At 40.4% G+C, this 18,710-nt stretch overlaps 1 protein-coding gene across 2 annotated transcripts in view; it reads left to right on the plus strand.

Moving 5' to 3' along the window:
- Positions 1-47: 47 nt before the first annotated feature.
- The window catches only part of PLPP1 (phospholipid phosphatase 1), a 63,300-nt gene continuing 44,637 nt past the window's right edge, over positions 48-18,710 (plus strand). The window contains exons 1-2 of one of the 2 annotated variants that reach the window (XM_041424563.1): positions 48-255; positions 16,393-16,547. In XM_041424563.1, coding sequence (XP_041280497.1) covers positions 198-255; positions 16,393-16,547 — 213 coding nt within the window. In that variant the 5' untranslated portion in view covers positions 48-197. The remainder of the gene's footprint in view (positions 256-16,392; positions 16,548-18,710) is intronic. The other variant, XM_041424564.1, reaches the window with a different exon arrangement.

An 18,710-nucleotide genomic window follows, 5' to 3' on the forward strand; every position in this document is an offset into this window, starting at 1 on the left:
CCGGCCTTAAAGGCGCGCGGGGGCCGCGGCGGCGGCAGTAGCGCAGTGCGGGCGGCAGCGGCTGCTCAGCGGTGCCCGGAGCGCGGGGGGGCCGTTCCCTCGGAGCGCCTCGCCTGGAGCCCCTCCCTGCCGCCTCCGCCGCGCTCCCGCCCCTCGGGCCGAGGCTGTCACCTCGCCTGCCGCCGGGCGCCGCCAGCATGTTTGACAGGACGCGGCTGCCCTTCGTGGCGCTGGACGTGCTCTGCGTGCTGCTGGGTAGGTCGGGGGGCCGCGGAGGAGCGGGGGGAGCCGCCCCCGGGGCGCCTTGCTCCCCCCCGCACGGCACCGCGCTGATCGCATGCTCGCCTCCCTCTCCCCGCCGCGCCGGCACCACCCGGAGCGGGGCTCCTGCCGGCCCGCAGCCCCCGCCGTGCCTGCCGCCCCTCGCTCGCTCCCTCGCCTCCCGCTCCGCGCCCGCACGGGGGATCTGGTCGCTGCCGTGGGCCGGGAGGGGAGGGGAAAGCCCCGGGGGGAGGCTGCTGCAGCTTATCCACTGACATCTGAAGCTCTCTCTTCTCTCTGGTGTCCTTGCACTTCCTTCTCTTACTACTTCTGTCGGATGAAAACCGGTTGTGGCAAAAGCCAGTGATGGAGAGGTAGTTGTCTGGTAGATACCTGCAGCCTGGGATGTGTTTGTTATCCCGAGTGAGTCGGGAAGCCGTCCTGGAAGGGGCCGTCATCACGGAAACACGCCTCATCCGTCCAGGGTGCTGCAGAGGCACGACGGTGCTCGGCGGCAGGGCAGGGATTCGCTGTAGGGCTTGAGTTGAACGCGGTCTCGGTGTCACCGAGCCACCGCTGTAGCTGTAGGCTGGAAGCGAAATGAGGCAGTCATTAGAGCGCGGTGTCTGCGCCCTCCTGTCCCTGGGCAGCACGGAGACACCGGGCAGGAGCGGTGATGGTCAGGGCTTGAACCGACACAGCCACAGCACACTGCCACAGCGCCACAATGCTTGTCCTGGCCAGCCCAAATATTGGCTTCCCAGTGTTGCTTTATTCTATTTCAGTCCCTATTGAAACTATTTTATGTCCTGCCAATTTGCATTAACTCTCCTTTTATGTAATGAGACAGTGTAAAGAGCAATTACGTCAGTTACCGATCAGAGAAGGGGCAGTTTCACTTGGTAAAGAAGTGGCAGCTCTCAGTATTGGGAGCTGGGAAGCTCTGGAGATGTACTTAGGAAGGGGAGCTTGGGAAACATCTTCACACTCTGGAGATGTACTTGTTGGTCTTAGGAAGTGCTGATTTTGGATGTTTGCTTCTTAAGCAAATAATGTCAGTACTTCAGTAATTGAAGTACTTTCTTGTCATGTTCAGTGGATAGTGTTCAGGCCTAGCTCATGAATGTTTGCTAGGTTGAATTTTTTTGGCTGATCAGTACTTTCTGTAGCATCAGTATAAACATAATGACATTTTTCTTTTGCTGGATGCTTCAAATAGTAACTGTACCTCTAGCTAAATACCATTAAAAAGCAAAATTATGATGAATGTTATGTGGCTCTGAGGTAATGTTACAGGAGAGAGAGCTTTTGCAAAATGATAGTGGATCCATGTAATCCACTGGGAGCGATCTTTATTCAGATCAGGAGTTTTATCGAACGCTGATCTTGTGAGGCTTAAGCTTTCATGCTGTCTTTATGGTGACTGAAGCAGTTTTGTCTGTCTGGATAATTGTCATTACAAAATCTTTCTAATTAGACAAACATTTTGTGCTATGCATATGGTTTGGTCTGCACGAAGCATATAGGTATATTGCAAGTAATCTTGAGTAATCCAGGAAAACAAAATATACTGAAAGGCTGCAGAAGCATATAACCTGATGGTCATCTATCTGAAAGGATGAGAGTTTCCCTGTCCCGAGTCATTGCCTGGGAAGGTAGGTTTTTGACCTTGCTCTGCAGTGTAGCAGCAGTTCACACACCTTTCTCTTCTCTCCCCCTCACCCTGGTAGCATTTGGATCACAGATGCACTTACCTGGTGCCTCAGTGTGCTGGGAGGTTGCCAGACTTTTTATTTTCCCTTGGGCTTGTTTACTTCCTGAAAAGTCTGAAAAATGCAGGCAGTGCATAATAGGAAGTTCCCTGACACCTGCAACTTTAAACACATTGAGTTACAGGTTTCAGTGAAACTCTAGCTCAGATAAAAAGATTTTCCATTTGCAGAATGGGAAAGATACTGGATGTAGGACCAAGTTCTCTTCCTCCTCTGCCTGCCTCTCATGTGGCTGAGACAGGCCTTTAGAAGAGCATAGGTCTTACCTGTGTCTAGTGGGCTGTTTAATTTTTTTACTGTAAAAAATAAAAATAGTTCCTGTTGATTGTGGACTTTCACTTTTTCCCTTGCCCTTCCCCCTGCCCATGCACTTTCGTATCTGCTCAAATGACAGAGGTAACTGCCCAGATAAAGTGACTTGCCAGCATGGATAAATGATACCTGGTATCTCAGCTGCAAAGACTACAAGGCCTCCAACAAAACTGAAGGTTTAAAAACTAGGAAGTCCAGTTTCAGTTGAGGACTGAACCCTCAATCTTGGTGTGGTAGCCCATGCTACCACAAAAAGGGGTAGCATCCTCAGAATCCCTAAGGTTATTCATGTCACTTAATACAGAGCTTTTCTTTTTTCTCTTCTTTTTTCCTGTTTATACCTTCTCCAAAGTGAGTGCAGATGGGGAAGAAAAATTAATTTAATTGTCTCAGTGATGTTGGACTTGAAGCCTAAGTGATATCCAAGCATACCACTTGAAGTTGGAGTGATCTGACACACCCATGAACTCACTGCAGTGGAAGTGCATGATTCTTACTGTGTGTACTCACTCCTGGTTTAGTCAAGCCATTTTTGTGTGGTTTCAACTTTCCCAGCATAAGTTTTTCAAAGGAAAGGGAAGGGAAAAAAGAGCTATCCTGTGATTTTTGTGTGTGTCTGTGATTTAGATAGATTTGTTGAAAGACGTGAACTGCTTAAGACGGAGCCGAGGTAAGAGAATAAGAAAGACATCAAAGAAGAGGAGGTGGGGAGAGGGGAAAAAAAGTAGGAGATAAAAACATCTTTAAAAATTAGGTTCCCTGAGACTTGAGTCTAAGTTTCTTTTAATTATCCTTAAGAAAGGTCTCTCCCTCATCTGCCTTTTTTACTGAAGGAGAGAGAATTCAGGGAAAGCAGTCTTTGATGCCCTGAGAAAACAACTCCTTCCCTCTTATCAGCATGATAATTCTCTTCTAAAAATAACAATGGTGTACCAGCATTAAATTAGCTTCATATTCTGCAATCTAAAAAAAGCAAAAGCTGCAGGTTTCTGCAGCATCTGTCCTCAAATAGTGTGAGGAGTGTGTATCTGCATTCTGTGTGTGCTGATCTGCAGAGCTGGGTGTGTGTGTGTGCTGCATGTCCGCATGCAGCTCTGCAGTGCTGCAGGCAGCACCTCCCTTACTCCCCACGCGCCAGTGGACGGTGCTCAGCTGCTTCTGGCAGTGGAAAGCATGAGTGGCCTGGACTGCAGGATTTCTTTCTCCCTCATACCTCTGTTACTTGTCTCTCCTAGGTTTTCTGATAGATATTTTATATGGCATGGCAGAGACTGACATTCTAGACAGTAGTAAAACCATTTTTCACAGGTAGATACTGAGGCTTGGTTCTTATGGTTTATTACACTTCCAAACTGTCATGCAAAAAATGATAGCTTATTAGAACAGCTTAATTAGTTAGCTTGCAACTGGTGTTTTCATTAGGCACTATATGTATATTTATAGATATGTACACTCTGTGCCGCTCTTACAGGTCTGTTGTTTGTTTGATTGCAAATCAGGTTCCTTTTTCATTAAGGCAGGTAAACAACACTTAAAGAACAAAGTTGGGAAACACATGGCAATATTCCTGCAATCAGTGGAAGAACTGCTAAATACAATTATCTTCAGATCAGTCTCACAAAGAGTCTTAAGGGAAGTTCTGTAGAGGTGACTGGAGCCATAAGGACAGCACTTTCTGTCACATCTCTAGGACAACTTTCATCCGGTTGAAAGTTGAAATTCATATTTAACTTGAGTGCAGGGGTGCAATACCACTGTATTTGTTTAGTCCCTTGTCTGACTATGCAATTACTGACAAGCTTACTACTTATAAGCTTATTACTTTTATTATAACTTTTATTATAACTGGGGAATGTACTTGTCAATATGAGATTGCTGGTGTAATGCAAGAATATGTCCAACCCAAGATTAGAAAAACTGAAGCCTTCTAAAGAATTAAACCCTTGCTGCTCTATTCACTTTTCTGCAATATATTTGAAATAGTAAAAAATTCCTTAAATTTAAAACTGCTGTGGAATATACTTGTCCTTGTGTAGGGATTTAATCTTCCTCTCCATGTCCTACCCTGTGACTGTGGGCAAGGTGAGATTATGGCAGTCTTATTTATACATTACTATGATTATTATTTTTATCATGAAACTACCTCTGAGTAGGGGAAGGACTTCCATCCTTCCAAACAGAAGGACATGTGTACTGAATCCAGAAATAGTAAACACTCATATTGCTTTCAGCTTGCTGTTTAAAGACTGCTGGAATGTTTTGTGATACGTGCATACATCTGTTAAACAGCAGATGCATGTGTACAGGACACAGTGAGTTTTCTTTTGCAGGGTGTGTGACCTGTGGGGGTGAGATGGGTGGACCACCCTGCACACCCTACACAGTGTTTTGCATTCAGTGCTGTTCTCCTCTCTTGGGAGTGTTTACTCGAGCCGTCGCTGGAGGCTGCAGTCCCGGTGACAATTGAAGTATTGCTGTGCAGTCAGGGAAGGCTTCTTCTATGTGGGTTAGCACTTCCTGATTGCCCTAGTTCAAATAAAACCTCCTCCGCTATTATTTGTGACTCACTGACATATGTGTCACCGTTCTTATTTTCCACATCATGTGGGTGCTAAATACTTTTTCTAGTTCATGAATACATTGTAAAGCTGTAACAGGTTCATGTGAAAGAGCAGTTTGTCTTCAGTGACACTCTCCACCAGGTACCATGACCTAGTACTTATTAAGTTGACACTCTCAGTTCATTGGAGACATACTTGTTACCTGAAACTGGGAAAATCTTTCCTCTCCTAATGTGCTTTCTTCTTTGCAACAGTCACTTTTTATTTTCCCTAACATAAAGAAAGATGCTTTACCAGAGACTCACTCCCTCTTAATCAGAAGCCTGCAGAAAAACTTTAGGTAAGAGATCAATTAGTTAATGAACTCTATTCAAAGTCAGTGGTGTGGTTCATGTTCTGCCAGCTTTTGCTGTTGTGCATCTTGTACTAACTTCTGACACAAAACCAGAAGTTCTTGCACTTACTTTTTTACAGCAATGGGTGAATCCTACTTCGCCTTCCAGTGCCTTCCCAAGAGCAAAATTGTGAACTCAGGACTATATTATTTTCTCTTGGCATAGTAGAGCAAGATGCTTATCAGCTCTTAGGTTCCTTACTAGCTGCTTGATTCCTGGTGATTTTTTTTTCCTCCTTTTTTTTCCTGCCTTAAACAATCAGAAGGGCTCTTGCAGTTTTCTTATATGAGGGTGGTGACCTTTGGGAGGAGGGGCTTCTGACATTTTATGTAGAAAATTAAGTATCACACTAAAATTAAATTATAAAATAGCTAACCTCTCTTAGCTGAAGAATTCCTGCCTCCCCTCTATACTGCTTGGGTGCTTGTTTATGCTGTACTCAGCTGATGCAACATGCTTCCTTGTTTTAAAGGGTTAGGCAGTATGAACTGATACTGACTGAAAGCAGCTTGGTCTGAAGGCTGTATAATCACAGCCCTGGTGGGGGGAAATGAAGAGTTGATTACTGGTTGCCTGCTACTGCATAGTTTTATGTAGGAGCACTGTTGCTGACTAGATGCTGATGAGCGGATTAAGCTGTGATAATCCTCTATCTGTGACTGTGTTGCAGCAGTGGAAGGCAGGTAGCACAAAGATGTGACCTGACTCTTGGAAGTACCCAGTGAGAAGAGAACTTGAGCCTTGTAGTATGCCAACTGACTAGGATTTACTATCCCCCACAACTGATAATCCTATTTCCAGAATTAGTCCAGGAGAATTAAAACAAACTCGCCTTGGATGGAGGAAAAAAGAAAATAGTGCTGAACAGAATTGCATAGAAACCTATTGGCAAGATATGCCACCCACAGAAATAGGGCTTTAAAATGAGCTTGATTTATTGCTATATCTGCTTGGTTTGGTGGGGGTGCTTATCTTCCTTATCCCCTGTCCTGCAAAAGAAGCTCATAATTCTTAGGTTTTATTCAGGTAAAATAGTTAATTGAAAACAACTGAAAAATCTACAGACACTAGAAATTCAGGTAATGGATGGCCAGCAGAAAGCTAGTAAGAATTAACATCATTTAAAGCTATTTTGAAGAAGCAAGATTTTTTTAGGATACTTTCTGAAACTGTTTTGGTTTTGTTTTTTAAATCTGTATTACTGCCACTATGTCTGGAAACACTAGTCATGTAGTGATAGAATGTGTTGGAATGGACCTTAAAAACCATGTAGTTCCAGCCCCCCACCATGGATAGGGACATCCTTCACTAAAACAAATAGTCACTTCAGCTGTAACAATAAATTTCTCAGTCCTGCCTCTGAGCAGACTGAGTAGAGAGATGCAAAGAAGAAAGCACATTAGGAGAGGAAAGATGATCAATTATAATCAATTTACCAGTCAGTATAGTTCAATCCTGCAATTTTAAAACTAAAAAAAATTGTCCTACTTATATTAAGGATCTGATGCCTGCCTCTTCTTGTTTAACAATTGACTACTAATGATTTGACCCACTTTCTGGGAGGAATTTTCCTTTTTCAAGTTATGAGACTGATCTCAAAGTACAGAACCAAAACTTGTCTATTGATAAACCTTTGTATTGTGTTTTTGGCTCTACTTTTGCCAGATTCCCTGATGCATTAATCCTTCTCATACAGAGTCAGAGCTGTTAAAATCAAGACTGCTTGTTTGTATGGAAGCCAGAAATTGACCCAAATAAACTTCTTTAACAAATTGTGATATGGAAAGATAATGTTGAAACTTTCTAGTGCACCTATCAAACACTTTTTCTGTTACCACATTGAATTAGAGGAAATGACCAGTACAAGAACAGGCTGCTTTTGCTCTGTTATAGACTGTACTAATTCATCTTTAAAAAAGCTGTGGCCAAGAAGTGGTCTGACTCAAAAGTTTGGAAAGGCACTTCAGTTTTACTTGTATTGTACTTCAGCTCAATTTTGGCGTCTCTCATTCATGTGATGTCTTGATATTTGGCAACAGGAAAATGAAGGGTTTAAAAAATTTTAGATTAGAAAATATAGGTGTGTCAGATCAGGACACCAGTCTTGGAATGTGTGTCTACCAGATGCTGCTTAATGAAATAAAAGGTATGGATGAGCCATATCAGTACACTGTTATTTCTGTGATGCTGTTGAGGAAACAATGGATTTTCTAGACATAGCCTAGATTTTAGCTCCTCCTCTGCTTTTTCTGCCTCTGCTAAATAAGCAGGTTTCAGAGGAGCTGTGTGGGGTTTCCTTGGGTCTCATAAGGTAGCTTCAGTTTGTTGCTTAGCCATGCCTGGTTTGGAAGAAGGGTCACAATTTTTTGTGATCCCTTTCCTAGGAAAGGAGAAAACCGTACCAAACAGGAATTACGCTCAGTTATTTTCTTTAGTGTAGAAGGAATTAGGTATCAAATTTCAGCATCTCAGGTGACTTCTGCCTCTCTTGGAGTACAGTGACATTTTTACCTCAAATTAATATTAGTGCATTTTTGTCCATTTAAATTAGTTTTGTTATTGCCAAGAAGTCTTAGGTTACTAAGTCACTGAAACTAAGCGATAGCTGCAATATTTTCTGAAACTGGAGTACTGGGATGGTAAGGAAAACGCATATGTCTGAATTTGTATGCCTTGTTTTGAGGCATGGAAGGGCAGTGAACTGTGCTTATTTTAAGCTGAAGGGGTGGTTTGGTAGCTGGTAGTGGAGAGACCTGAGAGAATAAACTGCTAATTATAACCAGGAAAAACTTCTGATACACAGCAAGCTAATGGCCCTTAAGGGATACAGAAGGCAGACAGTGAGATCAAGCCTGTCAAATAGTCATAAACTATTCTCTATTAAATTCTGAAAATCATCTTAGTCATTATTTTATTTAGTGTCTGCTTTCCTTGGTGTTCCATGGAGTGCGTTTTTTGTAGTTTTTGCTGACTTGTGGAAACTGGGCTTCAATTTTATGTTGTTAGGTAAGCCTATGCTGCAGTACTAGTATTCAGCTAAAATACTCCAAGCCAGTGTGATGTCTAGGTCTAACACTAGTGGAGATCCTAGGAATGGAAGTCAGGTCACTATCTCTGCATGCAGACTCTTTTCATTCTTCCCATCTATTCTTTAAATGTAAGAGTCCAGTCATCAACACTAGAAAATTATATACCTTAATACACAGAAACTGAGATCACAAATCTAATGCTGGTAACTTCTACTACAAATGGAAAACAGCGCCTTGTCTGTTATACATACTGTAAAACTTTCTATGCATTATTCATTGTACTCAAGTGTCAAGAGCAATGTTGTATAAATATTTTTTCCATATTGTGAAGTAATGGACTTTTTGGGCAGTCTCCTGAGTCAGTACAAAACAAAACTGTTCTGATAGCTCAAGAATATATGGAGTATGGTCACTTTTCCCTTTAAAATCTGTTTAGATTGGGCTTTCTATAGAGTTTGTTTTTAAAATGTAGCATTAGACACTACAGACTTCAGTCTCACATGAAAACGAAGTTCTGTTCTCTTAGACATGGTGGCATGCAGCAGTGTGTGCAGTGTAAAGTGACGTGGTGTATGACAGGGTACACAATGTCATGGAAATTCTGAGTCCCTCTGTAGCACTGCTGACTTTGTTAAAGACTGTTTAAATAAAATAGTGTTATGCTTGTAGGACTCATTGGAAAATGAGCTTTTACGTTCCTGACAACTAATTGCCTATTATATTTCTAGAGAGTGAGTGGTATTTCAAGTTAGGGTGTGTAGTTATAGCTGAAATACTCTAAAAGCCTCCTGTTGTGCACTCCCACAAAACAAAGATTAAAATGGGAAAACTGTTACAACTTCTGGTGTTTAAAAGAAAAGTAGTCTTGAATGACATTCAGAGTTGGTGTCACTTACATTAAAAAAAAGCAAATCCCTCCCTGTATTGCCGACTAGCTGACCTTGATAGTTCCATTTCTTTGGCTGTGCTGCCCTCCTGGTCTGTAAGTTCCATGATTTAGGTGGATTGTATGCAGAAATTTACGTCTTTGGGGGCATGTACATTGTTTTTAATTTTCCATACAGTACCATCAAAGCTTTAACTGAATTTGATGCTGAGCACATAATGCAAGCAGTGAGAAAATATTTCATTTCCTCCACAAAGGAGGGGTTATACACAGGAGGGGAGAAGTCACCCTTTACTCTGGCTGCAGCCAGTCGGATTCTTCCCATAGCTAACTAACCCCTTGAGCAGCACTGCAATGTGAAGAACTGCTGACCTCTCCTGTTCCATCCCCTCTCTGCCTCTGCGCCCACAGTGTCTTTTAGCTCTTAGCTGGGGCTCTTTAATGTTCTCAGGTCTGTCAGTAATGGGGCAGTTGACCTCAGCCAGTTCACTGGGTTAACTCCTAATGACTTCCAGGTTTGTGTCCATCCCTGGGCCAGCTTCAGCCTTCTCTTCCTCCTGACCAAAGCAGAGCCTGCAGTTGACTCACTTGTCTGGTGTATGTTTCTCTATGTAATAGAGCAGGGTAGAATATATTACTGTCTTGTTTCTGCATTTTTTAAATTTGCATTTGCAGTTCTCCAAGTGCTCACAAGAGAGACAGTTGCATGGATTTTAGAGTAACCTGTATTCAGTGCTTGTAAAGGCAATTTTTAAAATTGAAATGTAGATATAAGGGAGAATACACTTGTCCATGATAATGTTTTTAAACAAGAGTCTTGACATGTTCTAATTAATTGGGACTATAGATGACTGAAGTGCTCCCATGTAGTAGACTGCTGAATGCAGAGAAACTGGAATGTGATGTTGTTCTGTCTTAGTAAATGACTGGACTAGAAATTGTGTGCTTGTGTTGAGGCTGTTCGAGCTCAGAGAAAGGTTTCCTTTGCTTCCTGACTCCATCACCCTTGCCTGGCATAACAAAGAGTAGCAAGGAACTTGCTCAGTTGCTGATCTGGCTTCTCTGCTGGCCAAGTCATAGATCAGAGGACAAATAAAAATGGACATAGCATAAAGTTGCAAGTAGAATTGTAGGAGAGATTAGAATGTTGTTCATGCTTTTAAATACATGTATCCTGGTATCTTGTTTACTGAAGCCTATCACAGCTTCTGGCATTATCAGAACAATCAGTTTGCTGGTATTAGAAATACTTCACATTCCTTAGTGTAGAAAAGTAAGATAAAGTTCTTTAAAGTGGCTAGGAGGTAAGTTGTGGGCTACCCACTTAGTACTCTCAGCTACTGCAAATAAATAGTGCACCTATTTTTCTCTTGTATACTCTTTACCTCTTGTTATCAAAAGTCCTAAATGCTTTCTCATTATTTTAATCTCTTCTTCCTCTTGGTAGTTTTATTTCCAGAACCTCCTGTTTTAAAAGGTGTTGATTCTTTCTCTTGACTGTTCATAGAAAAAGAATTTCAGCCCGTCTGCTTTTCTGCAGAGTGCAGTACTGTTTACAGATGTTTCCACACTCTCTCCAGTAGCATGAAGTTGACCTGAGTTTCTTTAAATCTCTTGCCTACTTCCTCACACCAGACTGTGCACTGAAAAATGAAGAGTGAAGCCAACATGGTTGTCCTGTCTGAAAATAAAAGCAAAAATACATGTGTAAGAGTAGGAGACGTTAAATTCTCTCTTGCTCTCAGTCGTGATTTACAGCTGTATAGGTTTAGCTTGAAATGACTATGGTATTATTAACAGTGTCATCTGTCTAATAAGAATGTAAGCTGTAAAAAGTAGCTCATCTGTTTTCAGGATATAATTTGATGTGTTTTGTTGTTTCTTTGGTGCAGCTGTAATTATTTTTTTACACTCCCTAACTAAACTATAAACTGTGTATTTTGTATTTCTTACCAAACCTGAAGCTGACTTTGTCAGTATATCGAGTGCAAAATGTATTGATCATGTTCTTCAGGGTAAGTGTAGAAAAACATAAAAATTCTTCTCAGTCTCTTGTTAGTCCAGTACAGGTTCTCTTAATTAACACTTACTTGTGAGTTCATTGCAGCATGAGGAAAAAACTTTAGTTAATAATCAAGCTAGAATGTTCTCATTTGCTGTAGTATCCCTTAGGGGTAACTGCCTTTCTCCCAATTCCTAGATACTAATTTGCTTTGTTGAAGAGAACTTCCTGATTGAGGACCAGATAGGAGTACAGAGTAATATTGCCTTGGAGGACTTGAAACAGCAATGCAGCTTGAGTTTGCACAGAACCTCAAGTGGAGATTCAGTCACTTGCACAGATAAGGAGGCCAAATGTGTTAATTAACCTGTGTTTACAAAATACAGTGCATTCCTTTGTACTATTTAAAATTGTGGGGAGGAAAGCACCACTGATCAAGATGCAGTTTCATGAGGTGTTGAAGCTGATCTGTCCCAGTCTGTCCTTGTCCTTTATTCCACACCCTTGGCTACATATTCTTACTCTGTCCTTTAAGCCAGCTCTTAAAGTAATGCAGTTGGCCAGATGAGCAAGTGCCTCTGAAAAAAACAGTGTTTTGTGGGCATGGGCTTGTCTTTTCGGACAGGTTGGTGTGAAAACTAATGGCAAGGCAAGGAAGAGATAGTGGGGGATGGCCAGAGGTGGGTAAAGGACAGGACAGTCTAGGTTGTCTTGGGCTGCTCTTGAAAGCTGAGCCAAGTTTTGCGAGCATTGCATCTGGTTGAGAACTAGGTAGTACAGTATCACTGAAGTGATTAGCAACTTGAAGAGTTTCTTTCCTTTTAGAGATAAAACAATAATATTCTTTGCTGATCTTAAATATTTATGTCAACTGTTGTAAAAGACGCTAATTTGGCTCTAAACACTTTTCTCCTGTTTTAAGAAAAACAGGCAGCTTGCTGCTAAAGCTATATGGACAACTGGAAGTCTTCAGAATTTGACTCCAAGCTTAAGCACTTAACTCTGAAATTACCAGTGTGATAAATGCCACAGATCAGAACAGTAGTGCAGTGTTACACACATTGTAAAAAGATGATGGATTGGTACTCATCATTTCCATTTGTAGGATAAAAATTATAAATTTATTTACAAAAAATGTAATTTATTTTTGTTTAGTCTTAAAAACCCACTAAAAATACAGTAAATTGACATTTTTTGATTAAGCAGATTTTCTTGGGGGAAAAAAAAAGTCACTTTCTCCCTTTGGGTACTGGTATTTAATTTTTAAAATTCTTTTTGTGTGTGTGGAGGACCATTCTCACATAGACTTCCTCCCTATTCTCCTAGCCTGGACCTCCCTTCCTTCCTTTCTTACAGGCATTTGTCACACTATGTCATCCAGTCACATGTGATCAAATAGTTCTTGAAGGCTATGTATATTACTCTGAATTACTGTTCGTTGTCAGTGGAAACTACACTGCAACTGGCTTGGATCTACAAATTAGAATTGGAAACTCTTTGTGAACTCAGCATACCTCATGTAACTGTACAAATGTGTGTTGCCCTGTTCTTACAGTTCTAGCACAAAACTTAAAGGCTGTTCCATCCCTGCAATACCTGCTGAATCATTCAGGCTTCTTTCTCACCTTTGTCTCCCACTTTACTGTGGGAGAGGGAGTTTAAAAAAAAACCTTTTTTTTTTTTTTTTGATTATTCATGTACATGAAACTTGTTTACCTTTCTTTCATAGGCAAAAGCTTCAGATCTTTGGAGTTGCTTTTCCTGTTCAACTTTGTTAGTACATCTGTAGTTTTCGGGGTTATAAAACCATAGGATGTTTTGAGTGGAGGTGATCTTAAAGATAATCTTGTTCCAATATGCCTGCCATGGGTAGGAGCACCTTCCACTTGACTATGTACCTCCAAGCCCCATCCAGCCTGGTCTGTGGGTTAGCTAGAGTCTATTTGTGTGAGCATTTCAGAATTCTGTCCTTTTGTAAGTCACACAGCACTGGAGTGACCAGGTTGTTTTCCCTTTATAATTAAAGGGCAGAGAAAGATCAGAGGACTGCTGTCTGTTTCTTGCTACTACCTAGCAAAACAGCCCAGAATCTGTTTGTCACTAGTTCTTGACAAGATAAACTGCAGAATTTTTTACCAGAGAGTAGATGAAATCCAATTCTAATATGTTCCAGTCTGAATGATGGGTGACTTCAAGTAATACTCTTTTTACAGCTGAAGGTCATGCTTTATAGGATATGAGGAACAACTAAGCTGTTATGATCCCTTAAGGTATAAAGCAACCTGGTTCAGAAGAGCACCTTGGGGTTACTGCTGGTACTGGCCAGGTGTAAAGGAAAAGTAGGTATACTGAGCAGAGTATAAGGCATGAGAGCTGCTCTACAATCTACAGGATTGCCTTTTAGCCTGGTGATCTTGCATGAGATCTTGCTCACTCTTTGCTCCAGTTTGTAAAAGCTAATGCGACTGAACATAAGTACATTCCTCAGAAGTTCAGCCTGCTTAAAGGTCATGGAAATGCTTGGCACCTCTGATGGCAATACTGACCTGGTATGTACATTAGTGGTGGGGTTTTTTTCTGCTTGCAGTGAAAAGTTCAGGACTGTTTGCTTACATGTACTCTTGTCTCATCTTCTCTCCCTGTAAAATGGGCAACAGTAAAAATGCTGCCGCTATTTGGGATAGGTTAATGATCAACTGAATGCCACTTGCCAAAATCTTCTAGTCCACTGTTGGAAAGCAGTGCATCATTTAGATTGCAGTGAGAATTTGACAGTAATGAAAGAAATGGAAATAGGCAGTTAGTGTAAGATGTGTAACTAACTTTGGGGTTTTTTTGTATTCTTTTAGTGTAGGCGATACAGATGAGTTTTGCAGTCACTTTGAAACTGTTCTCATCTGACCCCTTTAGTTGGTGCTTTTCGTGTTCCCCCCCTTCCCAGGTCAGAAGTTCATTATGTGTTCTTGATATTAGATTGTAGCAGCTTTTTGTGGAAGACAGGTATTCATGTCTGTGAAGTAGTCCACTTATGCAAAACACAAGCTGCTGCTTAAGTTAATCATGAGCATGTGATATTTCCATATGTGCAAATCTGGTGACCTGTTTGAGAAGATATGATTGTATCAGATAGGTAGTGGGATTACCATTCCGTCATCCTTCTGGGTATGCAACAGCAGAGGTAAAGACAGGAAGCATGGACTCTACATTATGTTAGTGGATCTTGCCATGGCCTTGAGAGTAGCTGAAACTTTGCTCCAGGCATGCAGACGTACAGCAATCCTTTGGTCAGAGTGAACTTTCAGAGTTCTTCAGTGTAGCCCCCTTCATGTTTGAAGGGCTGCAATTCTGTTGCATCTGTTTCTGTCTGCCACTTGCATGTGGTCAAGGTTTAGATCTTTTCTTCATCATTAAAGCATAAGGAAGGAGAGAGACCTTTGAGAAGTAGTTGATACAAGGGCATACCATGCTACGTAATGAAAAACTTTGTGCTTGAAGTTGAATAAGCTTAATGTCTTTTATATTTTGGTTCACTTTTTCAGTATGGGATGGGAAGCATCAGTAACGTGGACAATTTTCATGTTTCAGATGATTTGTGAAAAAAATTTCCCTCTGCTCCATAAGAGGATTTAAAATACTCCCAAACTGCTTCCTTGTGAGGAAGAGGATTTGAAATTTGGGGTGCTACCCACTGTGTACTGTTTCAATATGCACTTCACAAGCCTTTGCAATGCAACTCAGCAGCCCAAAGAAGGGACCGGGATTCATCACTCTGTTCCTACTGTTTCACTCTTGATGTCTTTTCTTCTAATGAAGTATATAGCAATAAGCATACTTAAAACACCTTTGAGCTACTTACCTGGTAGTCAACAGGTGTCACCAGAAATCAAAGGAATCACTCATCATGTTAACTTCTTTGAGACCTTTTTTTTTCTCAGTACAGCAGGTTGTTAATATATCGAGTAGTCTTTTTTGCTTCAGTAATGGCACTCACCCTCTAATTTACTAATAGAGTGTCTGTTTGCAGAATTGCATATTTCATGTATGCTGGGGAAAACACAGTTATTTGCCCTTTTTTACCATGTTTTAAAACAAAATTTACTTTTTGTTTTGTTTGGGGATTTAGTATTATGCAATGTGCCCACTTTATTCTATTGCTTACTCTGTTGATGAAAGGAAAGAGAGAAAGTGGGGATGGTGTTATTTGGTTAAAAGCTGGACTTGATGATCTGGGAGGTCTTTTCCAACCTTAGATTTTATGAGAAAGTAAAATAAAAAGTTGGATTTCCTGAGGTTATCGCTCCTGCAAATGTGTATTTCATGGCAGGTGGTTCTTATCAGAAATAAGTTAGACCTGAATATAATTACCAGAAGTCTTAATGGCTTCTTTTGCATGGCTGTCAATATAATTCAAGTTAACTTGTAAGAGAGGGAATTGGTAATATATCACAGGGTGTAAATTCAGAGAGCTATAATTTGTACCCAGGTCTCAGCTGCGATGTTAATTACTTGTATATTTTCATGCAGAAATCTTCCGAAGTGTACAAAATATGTGTAAATGCAATCTCAAGATATAATCTCATTACCCGTGGATGCAATCCATTCAAGGTGTCCATTAGTGTCCCTGCAGTTCTTTTGTTCCCATTTCCTGCATGAAAACTACTTGCATGAAATTTTTAACTCCCTAACCATGACAAAACCTGTGTCTGTTCTTTGTCTTATCTGTAAACAGTGACCAAATTATAGTGTATAGAATAAAGCTGGAAAATTAGATACAAGCTAAGGTCGTCTGGTAGTGGAAGAGGGAGGGTGGACAAAGGGCTGCCTGCCCTTAATAACTGTTTAGTCATGTGAGGGGCAAAGGTTTTTTCTTGAATGTTATCATGGTTCAGTGTGGTTTTTTGGCAACTCACCTTACAGATGGAAGACTTTGAACTCTGTATTTTTTTATAACATCTGTACCTGGTGGGTAACCTCAGAGTCTTTCTGAAGTAGTGTTCTGAAAGAGAAGTGTCTGTAAACAGAATTTGATAAGTGTGTGCATTGCATGATACTTAGGAAATTTGAGTTATGCATGTTTGGTAGCTTCCTCCATGCATGATTAGAAATGATTTTTTTTTTTTAATTTAACCACATGTATTTCTTGTTTTTGTTTTTTGTTTTCCTTCCCCCAACAGCTGGCTTACCCCTTGGTGTTCTAAACTTGGCCAAAATAAAACCGTATCAGAGAGGCTTTTTCTGTAATGATGACAGCATCAAGTATCCGTTCCATGACAGTACCATCACATCCACTGTCCTCTACACAGTGGGGTTCACCCTGCCCATTTTCTCTGTAAGTAGCTAATATATAGGGAGCTTTGGTGATGGGAGTAAAATGTATGCCTTCCAAGACCTCAGCACTGTAAATGAGTTGAACACAAGTCTATATAGGAAAAATCCCATATATATATATAGAGTCATATGCATGTTAAAGGTGCTGTTGATAGTTTGCACAGAAAATCTGAAACTAATCTCTTAACTGCTAGTGTTGCTAATTTAATTTGCTTTAGGAACAGCAAAACCTGTATTTAAACTAGGTTTTTATCACTTGAGAGGAAAAATGTCTTTCAAAATGTTATGGAATGATTACATCTCATGTTCAAAATGGGTTAGTCTGCTAACTTGTGATGTTAGAACTTGGCACTGTAATGCAGTGCACACACCTATAATTGGTGACTGTTGCTACCTTGTACTTTCTACAAAAATAAGCCTGATTTTTACTCAAACTTTTTCTAAGCTTGAAAGTAATGTGATTACTCTTTAAAGAAGAGTGGGGTAAAATGGGTTACAGAGACTGAAAATCTAATTGCTTGTAGAAAAGAGGCTCAGTGTTTTAAAGACCACATGATTTTGACAAAGAACGATTTAATTCTTCAGTAGGTTTTTCTAACAATATTTTAAGCTGGCTTGTATCCCAGTTTTTAGTAAGGTTTGAGCTGATTTGGAGAATCAAAATTTAATGGTGCAGAACAGTCTTGAACCTGAATCTTCTTTGTCCCTGCAGTACTTGATCAAGTAATGTGAAAAATGATGATAATATTTTATTATCTGATAAATGTATAAGAAGAATATATCAGTAAGAAGTATATAAAGTGGTTTAAGGATGGAAGACAGTACTTTAAAACAAGTGAGCCTGAAGAACTTCTACATACATTACTCTGGTTTTCCCATTAGTGCTTATTCATTAAAGCTTCCATTAGACCTGTGCAATGAATAGGAGGTTGACACAACAAGTAATCAGTAGTATAGTTTCACTTCTAAGGAAGGTTTATAAGTTTGACAAGTATATGTATGTTTAGCACACCTTTGGGAACATTTATTTTCCAGTAGATTTCCTGTGTATCTTGGTTGATATTGGTACAGGTGAACTAACAGTTGCAGCTCTGTGCATTTTTAGGCTTCTAAAGAAATGTTCTAGCTGCATTTCAAGAATCTGTTGAATTGCTTTATTTTTTTTAAATTATCATTCATTTTTAGATTTGAAGGTGTTGCTGTAATATAAAGTCAGTGGAGAGTGTGTTTTTTCCTGGCTCTAAAGCCATGGAGAAACGTCTGACTTAGGGCTAATTCACATGAAAGTCCACACAGTTAAAGAGTGGTATGGACTGTTATAATTTTAGATAAGCTTTGTAGTGAAAGTTACCGCTTAAAATTAGATGTCAGTAATTCCAGTCTATTCTGATATTTTTCTGCTATGATACTTTTATATAGGAATTACACAGTGGATTTTCTTTGCTTGTCTTTGTGCAGGGGGCTGGAGTTTATAATTGGATCAACCACTTCTAGTCTCCATATAGAAAGGTTTAAAAAAAAAAAAAAAGTTCTAGAGCACTTAGAGTTGTTACAATACAGTCTAACCAGGTCATTTGCTTTTCGGGCTGAGCATTTTCCAAACTTTAATGCAACTGCTCAGTGTAGTTAACATGTTAACCTGGCTCTCTTAATCGCAGTTTCAGATGTAGAGAGCTCTTTAGTCTCATGCAAGAAGTGAAAATTTTTCCATAGCTTCTTAAAACTAAGGGCTAGAGTAAGCTGTAGAGCTAGGGAGTATGAGATATGGAATATTGCAACTCTCTGAATTGAAAGTGGGTGCAGTTGAATGGTTTCTCTCTTCAAGACTGCCTTTATTCAAAATGGACAGGGGAAGTTGATCAGTCTGGGAATCTGAATTCAGAATGTTTTTTTGTTTAGGTCTGACTCACTGGAGGCTTGAGACTTTCTCCAAGGCAGTTTAAGTTTTTGGAAGTAGTGTGTTCCAGATTCAATACCCTCAAGAGGAACACAGCTCGCTCATGAAAGACAATAACTCTGTGGGCAATGACTCTGATTATCCCACATCTAGTGAAAATTGTTATCCTGACATGAGACTTTACTGAAAGGGACAGAATCCTCAATGAAGCAATTGATGACAAAAATTTAATCTAGAATTGATAAATTATACTTTCCTACAGACTTC

This window comes from Onychostruthus taczanowskii, unplaced genomic scaffold, assembly GCF_017590055.1.
Source record: "Onychostruthus taczanowskii isolate IOZ18803 unplaced genomic scaffold, ASM1759005v1 scaffold83, whole genome shotgun sequence".
In the NCBI taxonomy this organism is placed as follows: Eukaryota; Metazoa; Chordata; class Aves; order Passeriformes; family Passeridae; genus Onychostruthus; species Onychostruthus taczanowskii.